Genomic DNA, 24,396 nt, shown 5'->3' with positions numbered 1-24,396 from the left:
GGCCAGTAATAAAGAGTACAATACAGGGTCATTTAAACAGAAATGGAATTCTAAAGGAAATGCAGCATGTTTTTGTAAAAGGAAAATTATGTTTATCCAATGTGGTTATCTAATTTGAGAGTCACTAATGAGCTGGATGAAGGAAATAATTTTGACATTGTTTATTTGGATTTCAGAAAAGCAAATGACTTAGACTTGCATGAGAGGTTACTGTATAAACTGGAACATATTGTGATTGTAGGACCAATCCTTAGATGGACCATACCACAGTGTGGCTGCAGAGCAGGAGACAAAGGGTTGTGATGACAGCACAGGAATCACTCTTGTTTCTGATTTTCTTAAATGACATTGATGAAGGAATATGAGGTTCAGGTGAATAATCAAAAATTAGTGCCAAGTACTTATTCAGGATGACTTAGACAGGCTTCAAGTATGGGCAGAGAAGTGGAAGCTGTGTTTTAATGCAGAAAAATGCAAGGTCTTACACTTGGGAAATAAGATGCCCAAAACAAATTATACAGTTAGTAATTGAATTAAAAAAGGAGATGAAGAAAGTGATTTGGAGGTAACAATACAGACAGATATGAAATTTTCTGTCTGGTATAGACAGGCAACAAGGAGTGTCTATGGTGTCTTATCAAGATTTATCGAATATTTGCTTGTAAAGATAGAGAGAGATCATAATCTCACTGTATTTACAAGGCAATTATAAGACAGCACTTGAAATGTGATGTCCAAGTACGGAGACTGCACTTAAAAAAAAAGAAAAAAAAGACTATATTCTTGAAAGGGTTCAACGGTGGACAGTGCATCTAGTGAAATCAACTAAAGGGAATATGAGGAAATATTTAAAATATGTGGGCTGCAGAGCTTAGTAACTAGGCACCTTAGAGGGGACTAATTGAGGTCTATACATCTCTGAGAGGAGAAATTTAAATTATGAAGATGAAATTTGCAGTTAGACTGGATTGTAAGAAGTTTTCTTTTAGCCAGTGAGTTTTTTAATTACTGAAATAAGTTGCTTCCATGGGCAATATATATGTGTTAAGTGCCAAATTTGAAACATCAATATATTGTGTCTGTAATTAAACACTGTAATGTAATGTATTCTGTTTTAGGTTGCATTTTAATGTACTGATTTTTAATTGATTAGTTAAGGAAAGAATTTCCTCCTCTTTAACCCTTCCTATCCTTTCTCTTAATTTTAATTTTATTTAAACTCTATTTTCTGATTTCATTAATTATTAACTTCAAATTAATGTACAGTATTTTAATTTTTGATTTTTTTTAAAGCAGACTTAATTTCATTAATGCTTTTTTTTTTTTTTTTTTTTTTTTTTTTTTGAGCAGTTTAGTTTTCAACCAGGTATTATCTTGTCACATAGTTTGGCCTTTTTTTGATATTACCCAAATCTTGGTTTTCTAATAAATTAATAACAAGCTCCTGTCTTATGGATTGCTGACTTTATTGAAATTGGGTATCCAGTTTTTTTCTTTTACTGCTCAGGTGATGGTAAAGAACTCTTTCTAATAAATGTGCTAAGGCCATTCATGAATGCAACATATTGTAATTGGCTTGTATCCAAATCTCCACCTTCATTTACTGCCTGTAGCAAAGCTCGTAACAATTGTAAAATAGTTATTAATCAATCCAAACTTGATTTTGAACATGCTAAGAGTAGAAAACTTGCTTCTTGGCCAAATGGTAGTCATGCATTTTGGTTTCTTGCCAAAGCTGTTGGCTGCAACTTCTGTTCATTTACACTCCTACCTCTGTCACAACCTGATGGTTCTATTGCATCCTCAGCTAATGAAAAAGCTAACTTACTAGCATCCTGTTTGTCTTCTAACTTTTTTGTTGCCGATCTTGCTAAACTGCTGAGTCTCCTGCCTCAACCTGCTGTCTTACACAATACACTCCACTCAATGCTTTCTAACAGAAAGATGTTAGAAGAATTCTAACATCTTTCTGTTAGGAATTCTGAATAGGAATCCCATTGCAAAGAAAGCTCCACTTGTTACCAAAATCTATGCTACTGAGCTTGCTCCTTTTCTGTGTTGCAATTTTACAATTTTCTCATTCCACTGGTTTTTGTTTCTCTTGTAAATTGCTCATATCCAGAAACTTCCTAAAAAGGGGAACAAATTCCTCCATTCTATTTATCATTCCATTGTACTTACATTGTACTTACATCTCCAATACTTTGGAAAGAATAGATGAATTTAATGGAGTAATAGAGAAATCCATCAACTGCTAACTGATCAGTGATCACCAATATGTATTCTTTCAGTATTGATCTTGATCCAGTGGCAATATAGTGATTTAGTATCCATCTTTGAACAAATTTAATGGAAAAGTTTTATGAAACTCGAGCATTTGCTTTTGACATTTCTAAGGTTTTTGATCATGTTTAGAGTAAAGATCGAAACAAGCTCCTGTCTTATGGATTGCTGACTTTATTGCAATTGGGTATCCAGTTTTTTCTTTTACTGCTCAGGTGATGGTAAAGAACTCTCTTGTTTTCTAACTTCTTCACTTATGCACATTCTCTGAGGTTCATTTCTTTATCTCACTCTTTTCCTCTTGTATATTAATAACCTTCTTCCACTTATTGAAAATCCTTTCCATAGTTTGCTGTTCATGGCATACTACATTTTGCCTTCCAGTTTGAGAAACCTTGCCTTGAGAAACAAACAGTTTCAACTTCTCAAATATCCACCACCAATTCCTTAAATGCCAATTCCCAGGTATTTTTTTCAGTAGGACAAAGAAAACTTAATTAGTTTTTAATCCCTCCAAAGCTCAGTCATGTCTTATTTCTCACAAAAAAGAGTATACTGTTCCTTTGCTCATTTTTCTAGACACGATTGCGTATCTATACTAGGATTTACCCTAACCTCTAATCTCTCTTAGTGTAAGCACATCATAAATATTGTTTCCTCTGCATCCAAAAAAGTGGGTTTCTTTTTCACTCTTGGTGTTACTTTTCTTCCAAACAACTTCTCACTTTATACATCTCAAATCTGCCTTACCATTGAATATTGTTCCCACATCTGGGGTGGTGTCCCCCCAAAATGTTTCTCAAGTTTCTGGACTCTAAAAGAAGACAGTCAGGTTAATTAATGACCTATCTCTTACAAATTGTATCCACTTTCTGTCATTTGGTTTCTGCTGCATGCTGTATCTATAGATACTTACACGGACACTGTTCTTTTGATTTGGCATCTGTAATATTCCCGCTCACTTCCAAGCCAGTACAAACGTGTTTCAGAATGTCAGCATCCATTCATTGTTCAAACACTTGGGATTTTTAACTTTTTCTATTCCTTGTTTATCCCTTCTACATCTATTTTGTGGAACAATCTTCTTTCACATGAATTTTCTAAAAATTACAGTCTAACACCTGTTTTGTATGGGGCTTTCATAAAATGTATATTTATAAATGAAATAAAATAAAATAATAATAAATAAATAAATTGTTCATTGTGGCTGCATGATAACAAATGCAGCCCTGTGTCACTTTTTTGCAACTAACTTTTTTTTTTGTATTTTTCAATTTCTGCATGGTCTGAACCAATGTTACTCTACCTTTAGTGTAGACCATGGTGCAGTACAAAGTATGCCCTAATTTAGGCAGAGCAAATATGTATTTATGTTTATTTACATTTTGCTATACAGGAATACTTTGCGTAGCGTGGTTTTGAAAAGCACAGGTTTTGCTATAGCGCGGTTTACAAATTGAAAAAAACTGAAAAAAAAATTAACTGTGTTACACACTAATACATTTGATATGTATGTATGTATTGTAATGCCAGTACGTAGGCCAATGCATTATGGATTCAAGGCCATGCTGACTGTTGTTGCAACTCCGATTATATACGGACTCTATTAGCATTCATACATTAGTAATCACTCTAGATTCCGAGCGGTGAGGTTGTTGACTTTGCGTAAGCTGTACAAATATTTTTCGCTGTGTATTTTTATTAAAGATTATTTTTTAAAAACATTAGACCTTTATATGCAAATATGGGTGGAAAGAAGAAATGTAATGACGCTGAGTGTTCTTCTAAATGTGAATGGTTGATACTAGATGGTAAACTAGAAATTATAAAACAATATGAAAATGGTGTATCATATGCACAGGAGAAGAATATGAACAGGAGAAGAATATGAATGAATCATCAGTACAAATGCTTCTAAAGAATAAAGATAAAATAAAAGAACATGGAATGGCAACAGCATCTTATACGTCAAAAATGATTGTTAAAAATTGCAGCTTTGAAATGGATAATATGGAATGTCTGTTAATGTTATGGATTGAAGACTGTAACCAGAAAAGAATTCCATTACGTCAGATGATGAATCAAGCTAAAGCAAGCAGTCTATTCATTGCTAACAAAAGAAAATGGCAAGGAAGAGGAAAGTTTTTGTGCAAGCCGTGGTTGGTTTTACAGGTTTAAAAAACGTATGGGCTCCACAATGTTCGACTTAGTGGTGAGAGTGCCAGTGCTGACAATGAAGCAGCTGCAAGATTTCGTGATGATCTAAAAAAACTGATTGAAGATAATGGTTACAAGGATGAACAAATTTTCAACGTGGACGAAACGGGATTATTTTGGAAGAGGATGCCATCATGCACTTATTTGGCAGAAAAATAATCAACCCAACCAGGATATAAAGCCGCCAAAGTTCCATTAACCCTTTTACTAGGCGGAAACACATCTGGTGACTTTAAATTAAAACCTGTGCTGGTATATAAATCAGAAATTCCAACTGCTCTAAAAACCTTTTCAAAAAATACTCTTCCTGTTGTATGGCGGTCAAATAGCAAAGCCTGGGTAACGAAACAGCTCTTTGAAGATTGGTTTGTAAATTATTTTTGTCCTGCAGTTAAACACTATTGCAAAGACAATAACATGGACTTTAAAATTCTGTTACTATTAGACAATGCGCCAGGTCATCCTACTTATCTTGCGGACCTGAACAGAAATTGTGCCACCGAATACAACTTCTTTGTTACAACCAATGGATCAGGGCGTCATTGCCACATTTAAGGCTTTTTATTTAAGACAGTTACAAGGATGAACAAATGCCTTTGGACAAGCCATTAATGTAACAATGGGAGAAAATGCCATATCTTTATGTGAATTTTGGAAATGTTACAATATCCAAAATGCCATTGAAAACATATGTGAATCATGCCTTGAAGTAACTGCGAACAACATGAGAGCTGTTTGGAAAAATCTTTTACCAAATTGTGCCAATTTTAATTGTACCAGTTTCGAATCTCAAATCAAAACAGTTTCTGAAAACATTGTGCGACTTGGGAAAGATCATCTTGGATTTGAAACCTTGGATTGTGACAGCGTGCGTAAATGCATTGACTCTCATTCCAATGACCTTGCTGATGAAACACTTATGGAAATGGAGCAGCAACACTTATATGAAGAAGAAGAAAATCAAGAAGAAGAAGAAGAAAATGTTACATCCACGAAAGAATTCGCAATTGATGAATTGTCAATGTTGATTGCTAAAGTAGATGAAGTTTGTGAATTGATAATGACAGCAGATCCAAATGTCGAACGAGGTATGAAAGTAAGGCAGGCGTTGCAAAATGACATTCAATGTTATAAAGAGATGTATGCAGATAAAAAGAAGAAAAAAACTGTGCAAACTAAGCTGATCAGTTATTTTTAAAAACAAAGATACAGTACATACTTATCTTCTCTTGGTATGTACATACTGCAATAAAAATCATTTGTACTGTACTTACTAGTATTTTTCATTTTTATTATTTTAGTTTCTTTTTTTTTTTGCAAGAACTTCGTGTGCATCAATTTATAGTAAACAAACACCTATATATTTTTGCAGCTTGACCCATATAATCAAATTGTTGGAATGCATTACATTAAAACACATACTAATAATACCTCGATCAGCTCGGCTTCGCATAACGCAGTATTCATAAAATGAACTGAATAAGATCTCATTCAATACACAGACAATACTTGTAAATAAGCTATATAAATATTTATTCCTCATTATGAATCCAAGCTGATGAACTTGTGGAGCACTGATTGAGCAACACCAGTCTATTCCAGATCTTAATATTTGGGCAATTCCTTGTTTATCACCTACAGGCAGCCAAAGTGAACACTGTAATTATAACTACCCTTTATGTACATATGTGTGTGTGTTAAGATTTATTTTACTATCTCTTCTGTTTGGTCAGTGTACTATAGAAAGTCTCCCTTGTTTATATAAAATTGGCTATACATTATTGGTACATTAACACATATTTTGCTATAAATAAACCTCTTTTTTTTGATAAATTGCACTTGTAATCTATATTTGGTATTTCTGTCATTAAGAGTCGAGAGTAATCTGCTAATATTGCTGAGCTGCCTTCTTTGATAACACTCTTCCATTTGTCTTGATGAAATATCTTTCTTGTTTATGACTGACATTTCCGACCTTTATGGGATGAAAAGTTTGGAAATGTCAAACCTGATTCATCAAAAATGCAAAAGTGCATTTTTGATGAATCAGGTTTGTTACTTGTTGTTGTTCCTTTAGAGAGCTCTGAGTTGAATTCATGTAGGAGATTCAGGAAGCCATTTCAGTTAGTTAGCCATTCTCTGTTGGGGGAAAAGGGTTTCACTGGTTGCTGTTCTAGGTTTTTCTGCTTGCACAATGTGTAGATTGGTACACAAATACACACTTGTACAGTTATAATGCATATTGAAACCACATGAAATGTTGCAATATTACCCAAAGTAGTCAATGTGCCGAAAAGTCCCTAAGCAATCAACCAACCAACCAACCAACCTTCAATTTTAAATGCTACATAGGCCTGGACACATCCACTGCTCCATCCCTCCTTAAGTGTGCATTTATGCTGGAGAATATTAGCTGTTGAAATTTCAGTTACTGCCTACACCCACAACCACTGAAATGACAGAGGCCCTTTGCATCAGGTACCTTCCAGCAGCCATTTGTGAGAGGAGACTTGTTTTCTCTGTAAAGATGATGATGACAAGAATTATTTCTAAATCCAACTTCTGGAACTACTGTAGCTGGAAAAATTCCCTGTTCAAAGTCTTAGATCCAATCCTGCCTTAGTGCTTATCACCAACAGGCTTAAACTTTCAGATAGGTTTTTGCTCACACAAATGTTGAAATTCATGCAGCTGCTAGGTGGTGACCTTTATAAATTTGCTGTCAGCAAAAGGTACAGAAAAATTCTACTGAGCAGACCCACCACTAATCCCATTTGAAAGTTAGCATTCCATTTGTGCAGTCTTTCTGTAATGTTAGGCCATGTGTGCTGCCACTCATTCAAGAGCAATTTTTCTGATATGAGCTCTGATTCTGTGCAACTCAATGGGGATGTGTTTGATTCCCATTACTGGGCGGAGAAGGAACAATGAATCCTCAAAACTTTTGTTCTGTGTACTACATGTTGCATGCTGAATCATTAGGCAGGGGTTTCTTATAACATTTCTTTACTGTGAACACTGGGATTTGAGACTAATCGGAATTGGATATTAGTTTAACCATATTATTGTAATTTTAGTTTATCATTGTATTTTGTATCGTTGTTTATTTTGTATTTATTCATGTTATTTTATGTTTTTTTTTTTTCCCCCAATGTAAATTCCTAGCTTGCAGCTGTAATGAGATTGTATACCGACATGTGCAATATATTCATGTATACAATAAAGAGTTGCACACACACACACACACACACACGTCACACAATGACAGATTTTCCAAAATACTGTGTGCTCTTCTGAAATCAGCATTAAGAATTAGCAAAGTTTATTATCAATGTTGCTTATTATAAGTTTAGTATAAACTTTTTTAAAAAGTTTATTATAAATGTGCTTATTATAAGTTTAGTATAAACTTTTTTAAAAAGTTTGTTATAAATATTTTTATAAAATTAGCAAAGTTTATTATAAATTATCTTTTTTATCACTAAATTTTCTGTTGTTATTTCAGGTAATGCAAAAACCGTGAGAAATGATAATTCCAGCAGGTTTGGAAAATTTATTCAGGTTTGCTTTGATTCCCGTTATCAGATCAAAGGTTGCATTATCCAAGACTATCTTTTGGAACAGTCACGCATTACTTTCCAATCACGAGGAGAACGTAATTATCATGTTTTCTATCAGTTGGTGGCAGGGGCTCAGCGTAATAAAGACTTACGAGAACAATTTATGGTGGGACCTGCAAATTCTTACAACTATCTTAACCAAAGTGGCTGTACTAAGATTGATGGCATTAATGATGCAACAATGTTCGATTCACTGAGGTTAGCAATGTCTGTTCTGAATACACCATCTAATATGTGTGATGGTATATTTAGTGTTCTCAGTGCTATTCTCTGGTTGGGTAACTTACACTTTGAAGATGTGGATGGTGAAAGGTGTCAACTGACTAGTGGAGATGAAGAAATTATAATGACAGTAGCTACCCTCTTGGGAGTATCACCAGAAGGGCTTGCTCAGGTTGCTTTACAAAGGCAAATTAATGTAAGAGGAAACGTTACAGAGATTCCTTTGAAACTTCATGAGGTTAGTTTAAATGTTTTTTTTTTAAATTTGTAATAAACATATAATTAAATTTAATTCTTTAGTTAAAATGTGCATTGATATTTTGCTAAAAATAAAATGAGTTTAATTTACTTAATTAAATGCAATTTAATATATTTTAATTTTGATTATCTTCTTTCATTAGTTAAGTACTGTCTCTTTATCAGGTACTCTTGTATACAGTAGGACAGGGGTCGGCAACCTTTTTTGAGTGAAGAGCCATTTTTGATCTAATTAAAAAAAAAAAGACAATCTGAAGCACTGCACCTCAGCTCAAGCTGGGAGGAGGAAAGGGAGAGTTTTTTAAGAAATGGAATGGAGTTAGAAGGTGTTTTATTAAAAAAATATATATTTATTAAAACTGAAAAAACGTAACAAACATCCAATTAGGTACGAATTAATGCGACTTTTGCTGCTGAGCTTCTTGAGCGAGTCTCCATCAAGAAGTATGCCATAATTTTCATCTTTAAACATGCTGAGAGACTCAAATTGTTGAGACGGTTTCTTGATTTATTTTTAATATAGTTCATGTTCGAAAATATTTGTCCACAGAAATTCGTCGAACCAAAAACTGAGCGAAGTCCAAACGCAAATATTTTCAAATTTATATATGTGTTCAGTAAGCTACTCCATACATTGAACACAATTTGGTCTTGCTTTTTCAACTCAGCTATCGCTGTCCATTTGTGTAGAATTGCAAGGGCAGCCTTTTGCCTCTCCAAATCTTCAATTTCAAGGCATTTTAGTCTTGTACTCCACATGTCCTTGTTTTAACTCCATTTCAAATTGTGCTTCATATGGACTAAAAGTTAAAGAGCCGCATGCGGCTCACGAGCTGCAGGTTGCTGACCCCTGCAGTAGGACCTTGATTATCTGAGCTACTTTTAACTGTGGATTTTGTTAACTGAGCTAATCAGCTAAAGCCAAAAAAAAATTTTAAAAAATGGTATAGTTCAAATTATTAAAAGAATACATGACTGAGCCAGAAATGGAATGCTGTATACCAGTTGATAGCATTGACCTTGGAATTGCTTATGTCAGTAATTCTCAAACTGGTGTGTGTGGGCCCTACTAATACAGCATAATGATATTACCTATTAATCATACAAATTATCATAATGATTATGATGATTTGTATGATTACTGTCATCATCAGTAGAAATGTCTGTGTTGAATGTTATGTGAAAAAAGTTTAAAAAGTTTGCGGAAATTTGCCTTTAGCCAGAGGGTGGTTGATAGTTGGAACAAACTTCTAACTGTTGTAGTGGAGATTGAACACTTAAATAAGTTCAAGGCAGAACTAGACAACCATTTGGAGTGAATGGATGGGTAAAATGGGAAATTTTTTTTTTTTTTTTGGCTGATGCTATATAATCTTGCTTTCTTATATAATATGCCTCTACTAATGCACTAAAATGTTGCTTTACACAACAGTACTTTTCCCATTGTAAAAAGTTTATAAAAATGCTGTGAATTAAAAAAAAAAAAACATTTATTGTTGGAATGTGGGCCACTGTATCTTGTCACTCTCAACTAGTGTTCATCCAGTATTTTCTCACTATCAAGTCTGATGCCATTGGTTGCTGGCTGCTAAGTGCAAGCTTTCAATAAACTTTACAATTGCATTGATGTTTCCTATATTACTACTTCAGATTAAAATCTCATATTTTTACTACATGGTGTCGTGCATTGAATTTATCTGCATTAATATTTTTAGTCATCTGTGTTTTGTCTTGACGAGAATGTCCATGTTCCACGTGTTGAGCATCACAGGTTTAAATAATGTAGTATATTTCTCATTATTGTTGGTAAGAGAATAATTTAGTTGTCAAGTGTCTGTAAATCATTTGTGTTTATAAATGCTTGACAACCTCTCTCAGATAGTATATGTTCTTAATATAAACTTAGGTGGTGCTCATGGATTGAGGTTTCATTTCTTAGAGAGCTACTTTAGTGAATAAGAGTCACGAATCGACTGAAAATTATGGGATTTGATAACTTCAAAGGATTCAGGATCTCCCAACTCCCCAGGTTTAAATTATTTCTCTGTATTTTGATATATTTCTGTTTTTGATAAGATAATTATATTTAGATTTCAAGTATATACAAACCATTTGTGTGGTTAACTGTTTGCTCTCTTAGGTAGTATATGTTTTTAATGTAAATTTAAAACTACTTAGAGAGCCACTTTGGTGAATCAGTCACAAATACAGAAATACCTCTCTTAGCACGGCTTCAAACAGCACGGGTTTCACTATAACACGGTTTTCAATTAAGTTTAAGTCAAAAATTTACTGTACATATTAAAACTCATTCAATAGCCTAGACACGTACTCTACATATATGCTGCATTGTTGTAGCCTAGGAATGCGTACATATATGCTGCAGTGCCAACTCTATTGTCTCACATGCACATGTGCCAATAGCTTCCCTCAGGCAGTCACTAGCAAAGTGCAACAGTGTTCAGTATTCTTAATTCATCATGACAAGACGACATGATAGCTTTTCATTCACAGTTTATTTTTTACTCCTTTAAATATGATCGAAAATATATTTGCATCTTGGCTAGAAATCGCTGCCAACAATATGCATTCTGTTTGGCAGCATGTTTTGCCCCATTTGGCAAATTATTTCATTGGTTTTGAATTACGAATTCAGACAATTGCCAAAGACATTGTGAAGATCGGAAGAACTTGGGATTTTAAACTTTTTGACACTGCCAATGTATGTGACTGCACTGACTCACATGCAAATGACTTAGATGATGCAACTCTCCTTGAAATTGATGAGCAAACTGCATATGAAGAAGAGGAAAACAATTCTGAAGTGGATAACACTGAAGTGGCACCAAAAAAATTTTCAACGGAAGAATTGGAGAAAGTTTTTCAGGGGGGGGGGGGTTGACATGGCCTGTAAGGCGATTATGAATGGAGATCTGGATGTTGAACGTAGCATCAAGATACAGCAAATTTTACAAGATGGGGTTTGATGCTTCTTTTTCTCGGCGTACAAGTTTTTGACTGCACCTTAAGGTGCAGTCAAAAACTTGTATGCTGAGAAAAAGAAGAGATGACTTCACCGGACTTTAGTATTGAAATACCTAAATAAACAATAAAGCTTTTTTCTCATCTCTAATGGTGTTACCTTTCATTAATAAAATTTTTGCAATATTTTTAATTTCAAATCCTTTTAATTGGCTATCAACCGCAAATTGTTTATAGATTTATTATAATTTGTTTTTAGTTTATATCTCTGGTATGCATTCAATTAAAATCCATTATAATGGGAAAGTACTAGAGAAAAGAATATCCTAGACCTCATCATCACCCATGAATCAGATGTAGAGTAGAGGAACAGTAGAGGAACCAGTAGCAGGAAGTGATCACGGAGTTCTGCGGTGGATGATGATGAGAGAGGTAGCAGTAGTAAAAGGCAAAGGAATGGGTTTTAATTTCAGAAAAGGAAATTATGATGCCTTAAGGTACTACATGGCCTCTATTAACTGGGTAGATATTGCACAGAGAATGAATACAATTGAACTGTGGTATGCTTTTAAAACATTAATCACAGATGCCTTGAATGGATATTTACCATTAAAAAATACTCCACGAGGAGGGTTCCAAGTTGGATAAGTAGTGAAGTTGCCACATTACTTGAGCAGAAAAAGGTGGCATGGAAAGGTTACAGAGCAATAAAAAGTACTGAAGCCTATAACAGCTCTATTACAGATCATCTTGTAGCTGTTAAGCTACAAGATGATCTGTAATAGAGTCAAAAAAAGGTTCGGCAGGCAAAGGCAGTTTGAAAAATCACTAGCAAACAGAGCAAAGAGGGGGCGGGGGATAAGGAATTCTTCACATATATAAAGGCCAAGAAGAGCAGGACAAACCAGATCGGACATTTACGTAAGGGAAAGGGGATAGTATTAAATACACCAGCTGCCATTGCAGATGAACTCGGCGCATTATAGCCTTAGTAGCTAATGTGCCAATAAAATCAAAACCAACCAACCAGCAGATGAACTCAACAGTTATTTTGCATTGATATTTACAAATGAAAAACCTTTTGTGGCAATGGGAAATTGTGGGAGCGAAGTTTAAAAATATGTAATTAATGATATTGAAATTTTGCAAGATTATTTAATGAAAAAACTTTCGAGCCTACAGGCCAGTAAGCTCCTGGAGTTGATGGAATATACCCTATAATCTTAAGGGAGGTGGCAAGTGAGTGTATTGAACCATTGAGGCTAATTATGCGAGCATCACTAGACTCTGGGGAGATTCCGTTGGATTGGAAAAATGCCAATGTATCTCCCATACATAAAGGTGGCTCTAAGAGTGAAGTGGGAAATTATCGTATCGACCTGTCAGTCTGACTTCAGTGGTAGGGAAAATCATGGAGGCAATGATCAAGGGTGGAATTCAGGATCATTTGGATAGAATTGAAATTCTCAAGGATACTCAGCATGGTTTTGTAAAGGGAAAATCATGTTTAACAAATCTGGTTTGCTATTTTGAGAGGGTCATTCACGAGCTGGATTTAGGGAATAATTTCGACATTGTTTATTTAGATTTCAGCAAAGCTTTTGACTCAGTCCCACATGAGCGGTTGCTTTATAAACTGGAACAGGTTGGAATCACTGGGAAAATCCTTAGATGGATAGCAGGATGGCTTCAGGGCAGGAGGCAGAGGGTTGTGATAAATGGCTATTCCTCAGATTGGGTTGATGTAAGAAGTGGGGTTCCCCAAGGATCAGTATTAGGACCACTGTTGTTTTTAAATTTCATAAACGACATCGATGAAGGGATAGAGGACGTGATGTCTAAATTTGCAGATGATGTTAAAATTGGTAGAGTAGTTAATGATCACTGTCAAGCTGAGCTTCTTCAGAGAGACCTAGATAGACTTCAGGAATGGTCAGAAAAATGGCAGCTATGCTTTAATCCAGCAAAGTGCAAAGTCTTACACCTGGGGAATAGTAACTCCAAAATAACTTCTTCACTTGGTGGAGTTCAACTAAACCCAGTTACTGGAGGAAAGGGACTTGGGTGTTACGATACGGTCAGACATGAAATTCTCTGAGCATTGTAAACAGGTTGCAAGGAAGGCCCATGGTGTCCTATCGATGATCTATCGAACTTTTGCAAGTAGAGATAGGGACGTGATAATCCCATTATATAAGGCTTTTGTTAGACCACACTTGGAATACTGTGTTTAAGTATAGAGACCGCACCTAAAGAAAGACATTGAGCTTCTTGAAAAGGTTCAAAGATGGGTAACTCGCCTGGTGAGATCAGCAAAAGGGCGTCCTTATGAAGAAAGACTTCGAATATGTGGGTTGCAGAGTTTGGAAACTAGACACCTTAGAGGAGATTTGATTGAGGTGTTTAAGGCTCTGAGAGGCATCAGTAAAATGAATGAGGATGAAATTTTCAAGATTATAAATGATGCTAGAACTAGGGAACATAAATTCAAGTTACGGGGGGAAATTTTTAGATTGGACTGCAGGAAGTTTTATTTTAGCCAGTGAGTTATAAATTACTAGAATAAGTTGCCTACATGGGTGGTAGAGGCTGACAGTTTGGGGAAATTCAAAGGTCATCTGGATAGTACCTTCGGGTGAGGGAAGTGCATAGGATGATAGGTTTAATTTCCTTTTCTTTTATTAATTATTATTATTATTTATTTATTTTATTTATTTTTTTATCATTGTTTTATTCGTTTTTTTTTTTTTTTTTTTTGCTGGTGCAGCATAAGCCATAGGCTTTCTTGCACCATGTGGCCATTACTAAATGTAGACAAGGTTGCAAAAACACCAAAAGAAACTCTTCCACCCTGGCATGCTCATATCCTGTCCTGCGACTTTTCCATTAAGAAATGGGTAAAGTCTGAGACCTCATCATCTGTCTACCAGCAACTCTATGCTGCCCACCGATCCGATTACTCTGATTTTTTGCCTGTGTTCACTGATGGCTCGAAATCAGAGTTGTCTGTAGGATCTGCTGCTATCTTTCCAGATAGTACTATCTCTGGGAAGATTCCCCACGAATGCAGCATATACACAGCTGAGTTGTATGCTATTGAGCTAGCCTTGGACCACATTAAAACCCGTAAGCACAAAAGATGTATGGTGTACACTGACTCTTCAGGTACACTGCAGGCTTTATCGGGGATGAGGTATAATCCTCATCCCATTGTGACACGGATTCAGCAGACGTTACATTCCTTGTTTGAGTGTTCATTCGACATCCGTTTCTGCTGGATTCCCAGCCACATTGGGATCAGAGGAAATGAACTGGCAGATGCTGCGGCCAGATCACCAGAACCACACAACACTTATTGCCTGTTAGTCCCCTATACAGACTACAGGCAGCTAATACAAACTAAATTACATTCCCAATGGCAACAATCTTGGCATGAGCAAGTCACAAACAAGCTCTATCAGATAAAGCCTGTAATCCAACACTGGCAGTCTAGTCTGCGCAGGAACCGCAAAGAGGAAGTTGTTCTAGCTCGTCTCCGCATAGGACACAGTCATCTTACACATGCTTTTCTGCTGAGGGCGGATGACTGTCCTATGTGCGAGAACTGTGGCACCATTTTAACTATTCATCACATTTTAACCGTGTGTCCACATTTTAGACAAGAACGTGATTTATATTTTACCGTTTTTAGTCATCCGGCTGAGCCTTATACACTCAGTCAGATTTGATCCGACAATGACCACGTGTCTGCTGTTTTTAGCTTTTTACAATCAATAAACGTTTTTGCTCATATATAAAATTTACATTTTATTGTGATTTTATATTTATTTATCCTTTATACATTTGTTATATATTTTTACATAGTGACCTAAGTAATTGGGTCACTGAAAGTTTAAAATTTTTTATATATGACCTGGTCTTGGCGCATTATAGCCTCAGCAGCTAATGTGCCAATAAAATCAAAACCAACCAACCAACCATTACTAAATACTAATACTAATTATACCTCAATCAGCACGGTTTCACATAACACAGAACAGTTTCGGTACCAATTATCAGTGCTATGCGAGGTATTGCTGTATATATATATATATGAGTATTTTTGCATGTTTTTGTGTATTATATTTAAAAGAAGTTTTATGATATAGTTTTATGGAAATTGAAATTTGTGTATTTGCTTTTGTAGTTACATAGAATATTCATATTTTTCAGGCAAGAGAAAACAGACATGCAATGGCAAAAGCTCTTTACTCTCGCACCTTTGCATGGATTGTGAATTTTATCAATACTTGTACTAATCCTGGCCAAGACAGTGAACGGTTTTTAGGTGTACTGGACATCTTTGGTTTTGAAAATTTTGATGTAAGTAGTCAGTTATTTTAATTATTTCTCATTTCTTTCTTCTGTAGTTTGGATCTTTTTATTCTTGTGAAAGTCACATATATAATGATAAGTAACATTTCTTGACAATGCACTTCCTAAATCAGAGCCTGAAAATTTCCAAAATGTAATGAAAAAATTTAATCATTTTTTACTTAGCCTGGGACTTTATTCATGTCTCTCATTTTTAGTATACAATCTGTTTCATTTTGTAAAAACTGTCAGACCTTATGATGCAGCTAAGAACTCCTGCATTAATGTGGTGTACAATTGTAAGTTTACATATTCTTCAACAGATTTTCATTAGAGTTAGTCTTATCAAAGTTTAGCACCCTAATGTTTTTCAATTTAATTTAATTTTGGATTAATTTAAAATACTTTAGTGTCAAAAAGCAGAATTTTACAGTACACAGGATTGAAAATTTGCAGGAACATTGCTAAAGTATAAATGTACAAAATTATTGAGCTTTTAAGAAAGTGGGTGCAGTAACATCTGAGTTGTATGAATTGTTATTTTGTTTGTGATAGATGATAGTACTTGTTACATATGCATGAGCAGTATAACTAGTTAACAGATATAAAAGAAATATATAAATACAATATACAATATTCAAGATATAAATAATATATCTTATTAAATGTCAGCACAACTGTAATGCATGCTATATAGGCAGTACAACTGTTAAGTTTGGATCAACCAGGACAGTAAATACCAGAGCTTATTATCACAATAATAGCCTTCGGTCAAACTATTCTGTAAGAGAGCTCAGCCAACATGCACAATCTTGCAACCATTGTAGTCATAAATTAATACAATATGAAGTCTTAGCTATTGAATGGTTCCGGCAAAATTCACCATACAAGATTCTGAATGCAAAATTACCAGCAAACCTTTCGCTGATGTGGCATCTAACATGTATAAAATTCCCTGCACATGATTCAACTATGCATCCCAGGAGTTGAGTTTATTATAAAAAAGTTCAAAACTTCTTCTTTTCACCCTATAACCAACTGATGATGTTTTCGAAAGTCTCATGTCATGACTCTTGGATTTTAATTTACATCTCCACTTATTTATATATGACAACCTGGGAAGAGTCGTGTACTTCTTTTTTTCCTTAGGGCACCTTTTAACTTTAACAATTCTTAATTTTTTTCACCTTACTTGAATCCACATCTTTAACTTTATGGATTAAGAGGTGAGTACATAAAAAAAAGCTAAAATTAAAAATTTAATGAAGAAATAACTGTACTATAAGTACAGTTATTTCTTCATTAAACCTACAATCTTCATTTTACCTACAGTCTCTGTAGGTAAAATACCCACTGGGTGGCAGTGATTATAGTGTGCTAATGTGGAATTTAATTAAAGACATAACTACTGTCAAGGATAAAGGGAAAGGCTTTCACTTTCCCAAGGGTGACTGCAGTGGTCTTAGACAGGTTTTAAATTCTGTGTAACAGGACCAACTGATGATGTTACCAACACAAATTGTAAATGGGAAGTATTCAGGGAAGTAATCATAGAAGCAATCATAGAAGCTACTAGGCTTTTCATACCAACTAAGAAATACTATTCAAGGCTTAGATCTAAATGGATGTCAGATGAACTTATGAGACTTGTAGAATAAAAATAAAAATTAAAGAATAAAAATGCATAGGATGCATATAAATTGTCAGGTAATACAGAAGTTTATAATATATTTAAATTCTTCTGTAATCAAGTCACAAAGGAGGTTAGGCAAGCTAAGGCAGATTACGAGAAATCTTTGGCAAAGGATGCTAAGAAAAACAGCAAGGACTTCTTTACTTATATAAACTCTGGATGAATCAGATTGGTCCACTTGGTATCGATAGTTCAACTGTTGATGATCCTACTCAGATACCTGACAAACTGAATGAGCATTTGGATCTACATTCACACATGACGAATTCTGTAGGGAAGTGGAGGATAGAAGCTTGTTAAACTCTAACAGGGAGCTTAATGATTTTGTGATAACTGAAAGGAAAGTGCAAGAGAAATTGTTGAAGCCAAACATAAAAAAGGGGCCTGGGGTGGATGGAATCTATCCAGTTATATTAAGGTAAGTGGCAAAGGAGGTAAGCAAACTCTTAGCCATAATTATGAGAGGATCCTTAGATTCAGGGGAGGTCCCTATGGACTGGACATGTGCAAATCTATCCCCACTTCACAAAGGAGGATCAAAAGGTGACATGAGTAATTAAAGACCCATTAGGTTAATATCTGTTTCTGGGAGTCACAGGTTAAAGAAGTAATTCAGGACCATCTAGACAGGAATGCAGTTATACTGTAGTCACAGCATGGATTTGTTAAGGGAGGTCTGTCTGGCCATCTGATTGGATACAGTGACTGTATGCAAAAACGAATTTTGATGTCATATACTTTGTTTCAGAAAACCTTTTGATACTGTTGTACATAAAAAAAAAAAATGCTGGACAAATTGGAGCAATGTGACTTTAAGGGCAAGTTAATGCTATGAATAAAGGGATGGATTAGTGTGAGAAGACAGAGTGGTTATCAGTGGGCAATGCTCTTCTTGGACTAATGTTTCTTGGCGCTTGGGGTGGGGTTCAGTGCTGAGCCCATTGTTGTTTTCAATATTTATTAAAGATATTGATGAAGGATATCAGGCTTAATGTCTAAGATGCAGATAATACAAAGGTTGGCAGAGTGATTACTGATAGTAATTATGGTGACCTACTGTAACAAGACCTAGGATAATTAAGTTGATGAGCTGAGAAATAGCAACTGAAGTTTAACATTTACAAATGCAAGGTACTGCTTATGGGTAGCAGTAATCCCAGATTAACATACCAATTATGTAGTACTACACTCAGGGTTCTTGAAAATGAAAAAAGACCTGTGGGCAGTTGTGCAGTCAGATATGAATTTCTCTGAGCAGTTCAGACAGGCTGCTAGGACAGCCCGTGGGGTTTTTGTCAATGATATACAGAAACCTTTTTATCCCTTTGTAAAAGGCCATGGTTAGGCCACATCTTGAGTACTCTGTACAGGTCTGGAGGCCTAACTTTAGGAAGGATGTGTATAAGGCCTTGAATGGTTTGAGCACGCTCAATGCTGATGGGATACTTCTACTTGCTGAGATTATGAACCTGACGGGGCATAGATTCAAATTGAGGAAAGACAGTTTTTATTATTATTATTAGCTATATGGCGCAACGAAGCCTGAGGCTTATGCTGCACCAGCCAAAAAAAAATTTCTGAATTACGCTGAGAGAGAGAGAGAGAGAGAGAGAGAGAGAGAGAGAGAGTGAGTTAGTGAGAGAATCACCAAGAAATAGAAGAATGATGATATCCAGCTCAGGACCTGGATGTGCCGAGCCCCCTGGGTGAGTTGTGGAATAGATGTGCGGAAGTTTGCCTTTAGCCAGTGAGTAGCTGATTGCTGGAACAGACTTCCATCTGTTGTTGTGGAAGTTGATAGATTAAATCATTTTAAGGCTGAACTAGACCAAAATTTAGAGTGACCACATGAGTGAAACAGGTAGGATTTTTTTTTTTTTTTTTTTTGCATGATGCTCTATAAGCTTGCTTTTCTTGCATCATATACCTCAACTAATGCTAATCTGCTGGAATGGGTGCGAGATACGCAACCAGATTGGTGAAGGTAACAAAGGGGTGCTTTTACCAAGAAAGGCTTCAGTCCTGCAAATTGCAACATCTGGAGATCAGACACTTATGGGGAGATCTGATAGGAGTGTTTAAGGCCTTGAATGGATCGAGTAAGCTAAATGTTGATGGAATTCTTTCTCTTGCTGAGACTACACACATGAGGGGACATAAATTCAAGTTAAAGAAGGATGGCTGCAGGATAGGTGTGCAGAAGTTTGCTTTTAGCCAGTGGATGGTTGACTGTTGGAACAAACTTCCATCTGTTTTTGTTGATGTTGGTAATTTATTCAAATTGAATAAATTCAAGGAAGAACTGGGATAATTCTTGGAGGGCATGGATGAGTGAAGTGTGTAGTTTTTTTCGTGTTTTTGTTTTTTTTTTGACTGATGCTTTATAAGCCTGCTTTCTTGCATCATTTGCCACAACTAATACTAAATTAACGATACAAATATTTCTTAATAAAATAAATTTTTTGGAACGCTTACTGAATTTTTTTGATCACACCTTATATATGATTGTTAGCTGTATTGAATTATACACTGTAGCTACATACTCAGTTGTCACATGCAGAATTTTTTCACTCAGTTGTTAATATACTCTGTATTTATTTCCATAAGTTGTACTCTTTTATTTTGCCACATGTTTTCATTATAGGAATCTTAAGGTTATGGCATGTTACTAGAATTAATCTGAAGCACTTTTTAAGAAGCATTGGCCTTTATGATTGTTTATTTAAATACAGTTGAACTTGATTATAACAAGCATCAAGGGACCAACAAAATTTCCTAGTTATAACCATTACTCATTATATCAGTGATGAGTTAAATCTACCTCCTATTTTTTTTTTTAATTCTCAATAACTTGATAAAAAGAGATTCAAAAAACAAAAGAAATGTTAGAGAGAAAAAAATAATATTAGTATATACCTACATATTATTTGTATTAAGTTTTTAAATTGATCCAGCCAACTGTTGTTACGTACAAATTGTTCTGTATGTAACAACGTCACATCCAAATTAAATTGTTTAGCAAATTTTTCTGCTTGAGCCTTCAAGATCGGACCGTTTATTGAAAATTTAGCACTTCTTTGTGTAGTGCTGAATTTTCTACACCACGTTCTAAACTCATGAATAATGTTGACTTTTCGCGAATCGATAGACACTTTCTTTTGTTAGTAGACATGTTTCTGAAGGAAGGGTTCATTTCTAACTGATTTTACTTTAAAATGACAATAAAGTGATCTGCATACAAAGTTCTTAGAAGTTTTGAAATGCTTCCAAAATCCTTAGAAGTCCCATTTCCTAAATTCTTAGAAGTTTCATTGCCAGAATTCTTAGAAGTCCCAAAATAAATTTAAGGTTCAGTGAATACAAGACAATCTGTAAATAGGGTAATGTGACAGTGGAATGCCAATGCGCTATTGTATAGCCCCTGTCCCCAAAAGGACAAGGTCATAAACCGGCCACTAATCTGATGCTGGTGGTCATAAAAGCTAAGTTGCCATTTCATTTTTGTCTATTCCAAGAATTGGGTTTTTTTTTTTGACTACCCGAATAATTAAGAATGTTTTCATAGTTACCAAAATTTTTTTGTACAGTATATCTATGTGGTACGCTTGTTATAACAGTGAGCGATTGTGTGGGAATATGTGTAAATTAAAATCATTATGGCTTTTTGCTCTTTACAGCCATGATCTTGTTATTTCCATGCTCGTTATTACCAAGTTTGACTGTATCAAATTGCTTTTTTTTAGCTAATAAGCTTGGCTTTAATATATATGTGTAGGGTTTGATTGTTTTTTTCTTCAGCACACAATTTTATTTTTCAGGTAAACAGCTTTGAACAACTTTGTATCAATTACACTAATGAAAAACTTCACAAATTTTTTAATCATTATGTATTTGCCCTGGAACAAGAAATAGTAAGTTTAATGAAACTATTTTTTTATTAAAATTTTTGTAATTTATATTTAAGCAGTTCGTTGTAATTAAATTAAAACTTCACAGTTTTAATTTAATTACAAAGAAAAAAAAAGATTAAAAGGAGATATTCATAGTGAAAGATAGGTATTATTAGTAAAAGTAGATATTTGTTGTCTAAAAACCTTTTCATGTACTCTAACTTTATCACTTCTTCTTTATTTTTGATAAACAGAAAAAAATTGCTAAGATTTTTTTAAGTATGCATTTAACAATTTTGTGATATGCAAAATGAAATTTTCAGATTAGATATGTTTGTACATTCTAATTTCCTAGTTTTTGAACATCTGATTTATAACTCTTGATCTTATAAACAATTCAGTTTTATCAAAACCATAATGTGTGATCTTTCGAAAGTAAAATGAACAATTACTTGCAATATTTATGTATTTAGCATACACTCAGTACAAAATCAAGTACACTGCATAATGGTTTTGTGAAATTAGTGTTACTACTATGATAAAATAAAGAAAATAATATAGAAAAGAAAATAAAGAAAATAATGTTTTTATTTTATTTTATTATTTTCTTGTTAATCTAGTATAGAAAATTCTTTTCCTGATATTTATCTTAACACATTCACTGCTCAAAACACAAAATTGCATCAAAATGAACTGCAATTTTTTTGCTTTAATGTACATATGTATACATTCGATTGCAGTTTATTCAGGAAAAGAAAGGTACACTGATTGAACTGTGGGCTATTGCATTATGGATGGGATTTTGCTTAGTGTAAGTCGCATTGTCTAGAGAGCACTATAAAAGCTGTATACTTGAGTTTTTCAATAAACTGCAGTTTTTTTTTTTTTTTTTTTGGCTTAATGCAGGTATATGTTTATTCAGTTGTGGTCAATAAAGGAAAGAAGGAGATAAAGGAAAAAACACAAGCAACTAAGCGATATCAGCACACTGATCAAACCATGAGCTTTTTTTTTTTTTTTTTATGTAAATCCCAAACACGAGAGGTATTAGAACCTATAGTACTTAGTACCGAGCTTGGGTTGGAGGTTGAGAATTGCATTGCATTACAGCTGAGATTTTGTATAGTGTCAATCACACTGGTCTAGAGAGCACTGTAAAAGCTGTATACAGTGGACCCCCACTTTATGATTGGTTTACTGTACGATCAAATCAATTTACGGTGGACTCTCCATAATAAAATACCCTTCAGTACACGATATGTGTAAGTAACGGTCATCGAGATCACATTTGCAAATTGAATTTTAATTCTATTAAATGGTGATTCTAATAAGCGAAAATCGGAGGAATATTACCCACAAGCTATAAAAATGAAGATATAAAGCACAAATTTATACTTTTATTTTACCTTGCCAGTTAACAAAATTAAATGATACGTGAAAATCAGAAGAATATTTTCCACAGGTTAGCAAAATAAAAATAAATTTACACTTACTTACGTAACTTAATTAATACTGTAATATGTAACATGCTAACCAATTGATATTTTTGTTCACTGACTTTTTTTTTGGGGGGGGGGTTGTAAATTTAAAACAGTTAAAAAAATAAGCAATCAATAACAAAGAATATGGCATGCACGAGTGAGATATGGAGTAACAAGTTTACGAAGCTTAAAAATAGAAATGAAGAGAAGATTCTGAAAATTTATTTATGTTTTTTATATGATTGAAGATTTCATGGAAGGAGAAACACATTTCACCATAACGCAAAAACTCACAGAATTCCATCTATCCATATTATTGCAAATGCAATAAGATCGAGTTTATTATCCGTTTATAATAGATTGTGCTAACAGAAAAGTCCAATAAACTGGAAACTGCAAATTGTTTTTTATTGTTTTATGGTAGTGAACTCCAGAAATGTGCTTTAGAAAAATATCACAAAGGTGTTTAAAATTGATTCTTATAACTGAACATATGATAACGATGAAAGTGTAGTGCATTTTAATGATTTGAATTGGTTTTTGGAAATTAAAGTTGCTGATTCTACTAACCAGTGGTCATGTCAACCGGCACCTACTTATTTCACTTTATGATTGTCCCCGACCAGACCACGTGGTCCTTCTCAGCCAATAACACTGTTTGTAAACGTGTCAGTAAAAATTTTTTAAGATGGTATGCTAGCTGAATTTTAATTTTTTTTTCAATGAAAACTCCCAAGCATGAGAGGTATTAGAACTTATAGCACTTAGTACTGTGCATGGGATGAAGGTTGAGAAGATGAAAGAAGATAGTTGTTGATATTAGACTTGAATTTTTGTAGATTTTAATTTTTAAGGAAATACATATGAAGGGAGGTTGTTCCAAAAAATGGAAGTTGGAGGAATAAATAAGGATTAACAAGCGTTGGTTAATCCTTTAGTTTGTGAAAAACAAAACATCATCCTTAGTGTGTGTTAATTGATAAAATTTTAATCTAAAACGATTGTTATAATGGCTCCACTGCCTGGGATATCAGGACTGAAAGCTGATACCATTGAATCAGCTCTTTATAATATGACATCTAATACTGAAATAGAATTCTGTTCAAGTGATGCAGATTCTGAATATCATTCAAATGCGTCTGTTGATGTTACAACACTACAAACAACAGATGCTAGCATTACTTGGAGTGATGATTCCTCCCTGATGAAATCCATTTACTAAAAAGCACTGCCTACTTGTCCCAGAGTCCCCAGCGAAGTGCTCCAAGGCACACGTAAAGGACCCTTGCAAATATAAATTGCCTACAGCAGAAATGCTGTAGGCAGTTCAAAAGAGCGGATGTGTTTCAATTTGGTTCCTGAAGGAGAGTAACATCAGGTTTCTGGTAGACAAAATT

The 24,396-nt window shown here is 34.5% G+C and overlaps 1 protein-coding gene across 4 annotated transcripts in view; it reads left to right on the top strand.

Annotated features, from left to right (window-relative positions):
- The window catches only part of Myo81F (unconventional myosin 81F), a 326,469-nt gene that overhangs the window by 100,365 nt on the left and 201,708 nt on the right, over nt 1-24,396 (top strand). For all 4 annotated transcript variants that reach the window (XM_090376766.1, XM_090376764.1, XM_090376763.1 and 1 more), the window contains exons 6-8: nt 8,006-8,580; nt 15,795-15,944; nt 21,447-21,539. In XM_090376766.1, the coding sequence (XP_090232892.1) occupies nt 8,006-8,580; nt 15,795-15,944; nt 21,447-21,539 (818 nt within the window). The remainder of the gene's footprint in view (nt 1-8,005; nt 8,581-15,794; nt 15,945-21,446; nt 21,540-24,396) is intronic.

The sequence above is a fragment of the Mastigoproctus giganteus genome, chromosome 6 (genome assembly GCF_048544385.1).
Source record: "Mastigoproctus giganteus isolate SK-2022 chromosome 6, ASM4854438v1, whole genome shotgun sequence".
In the NCBI taxonomy this organism is placed as follows: Eukaryota; Metazoa; Arthropoda; class Arachnida; order Uropygi; family Thelyphonidae; genus Mastigoproctus; species Mastigoproctus giganteus.
This window is presented reverse-complemented; position numbering and strand designations above follow the sequence as displayed.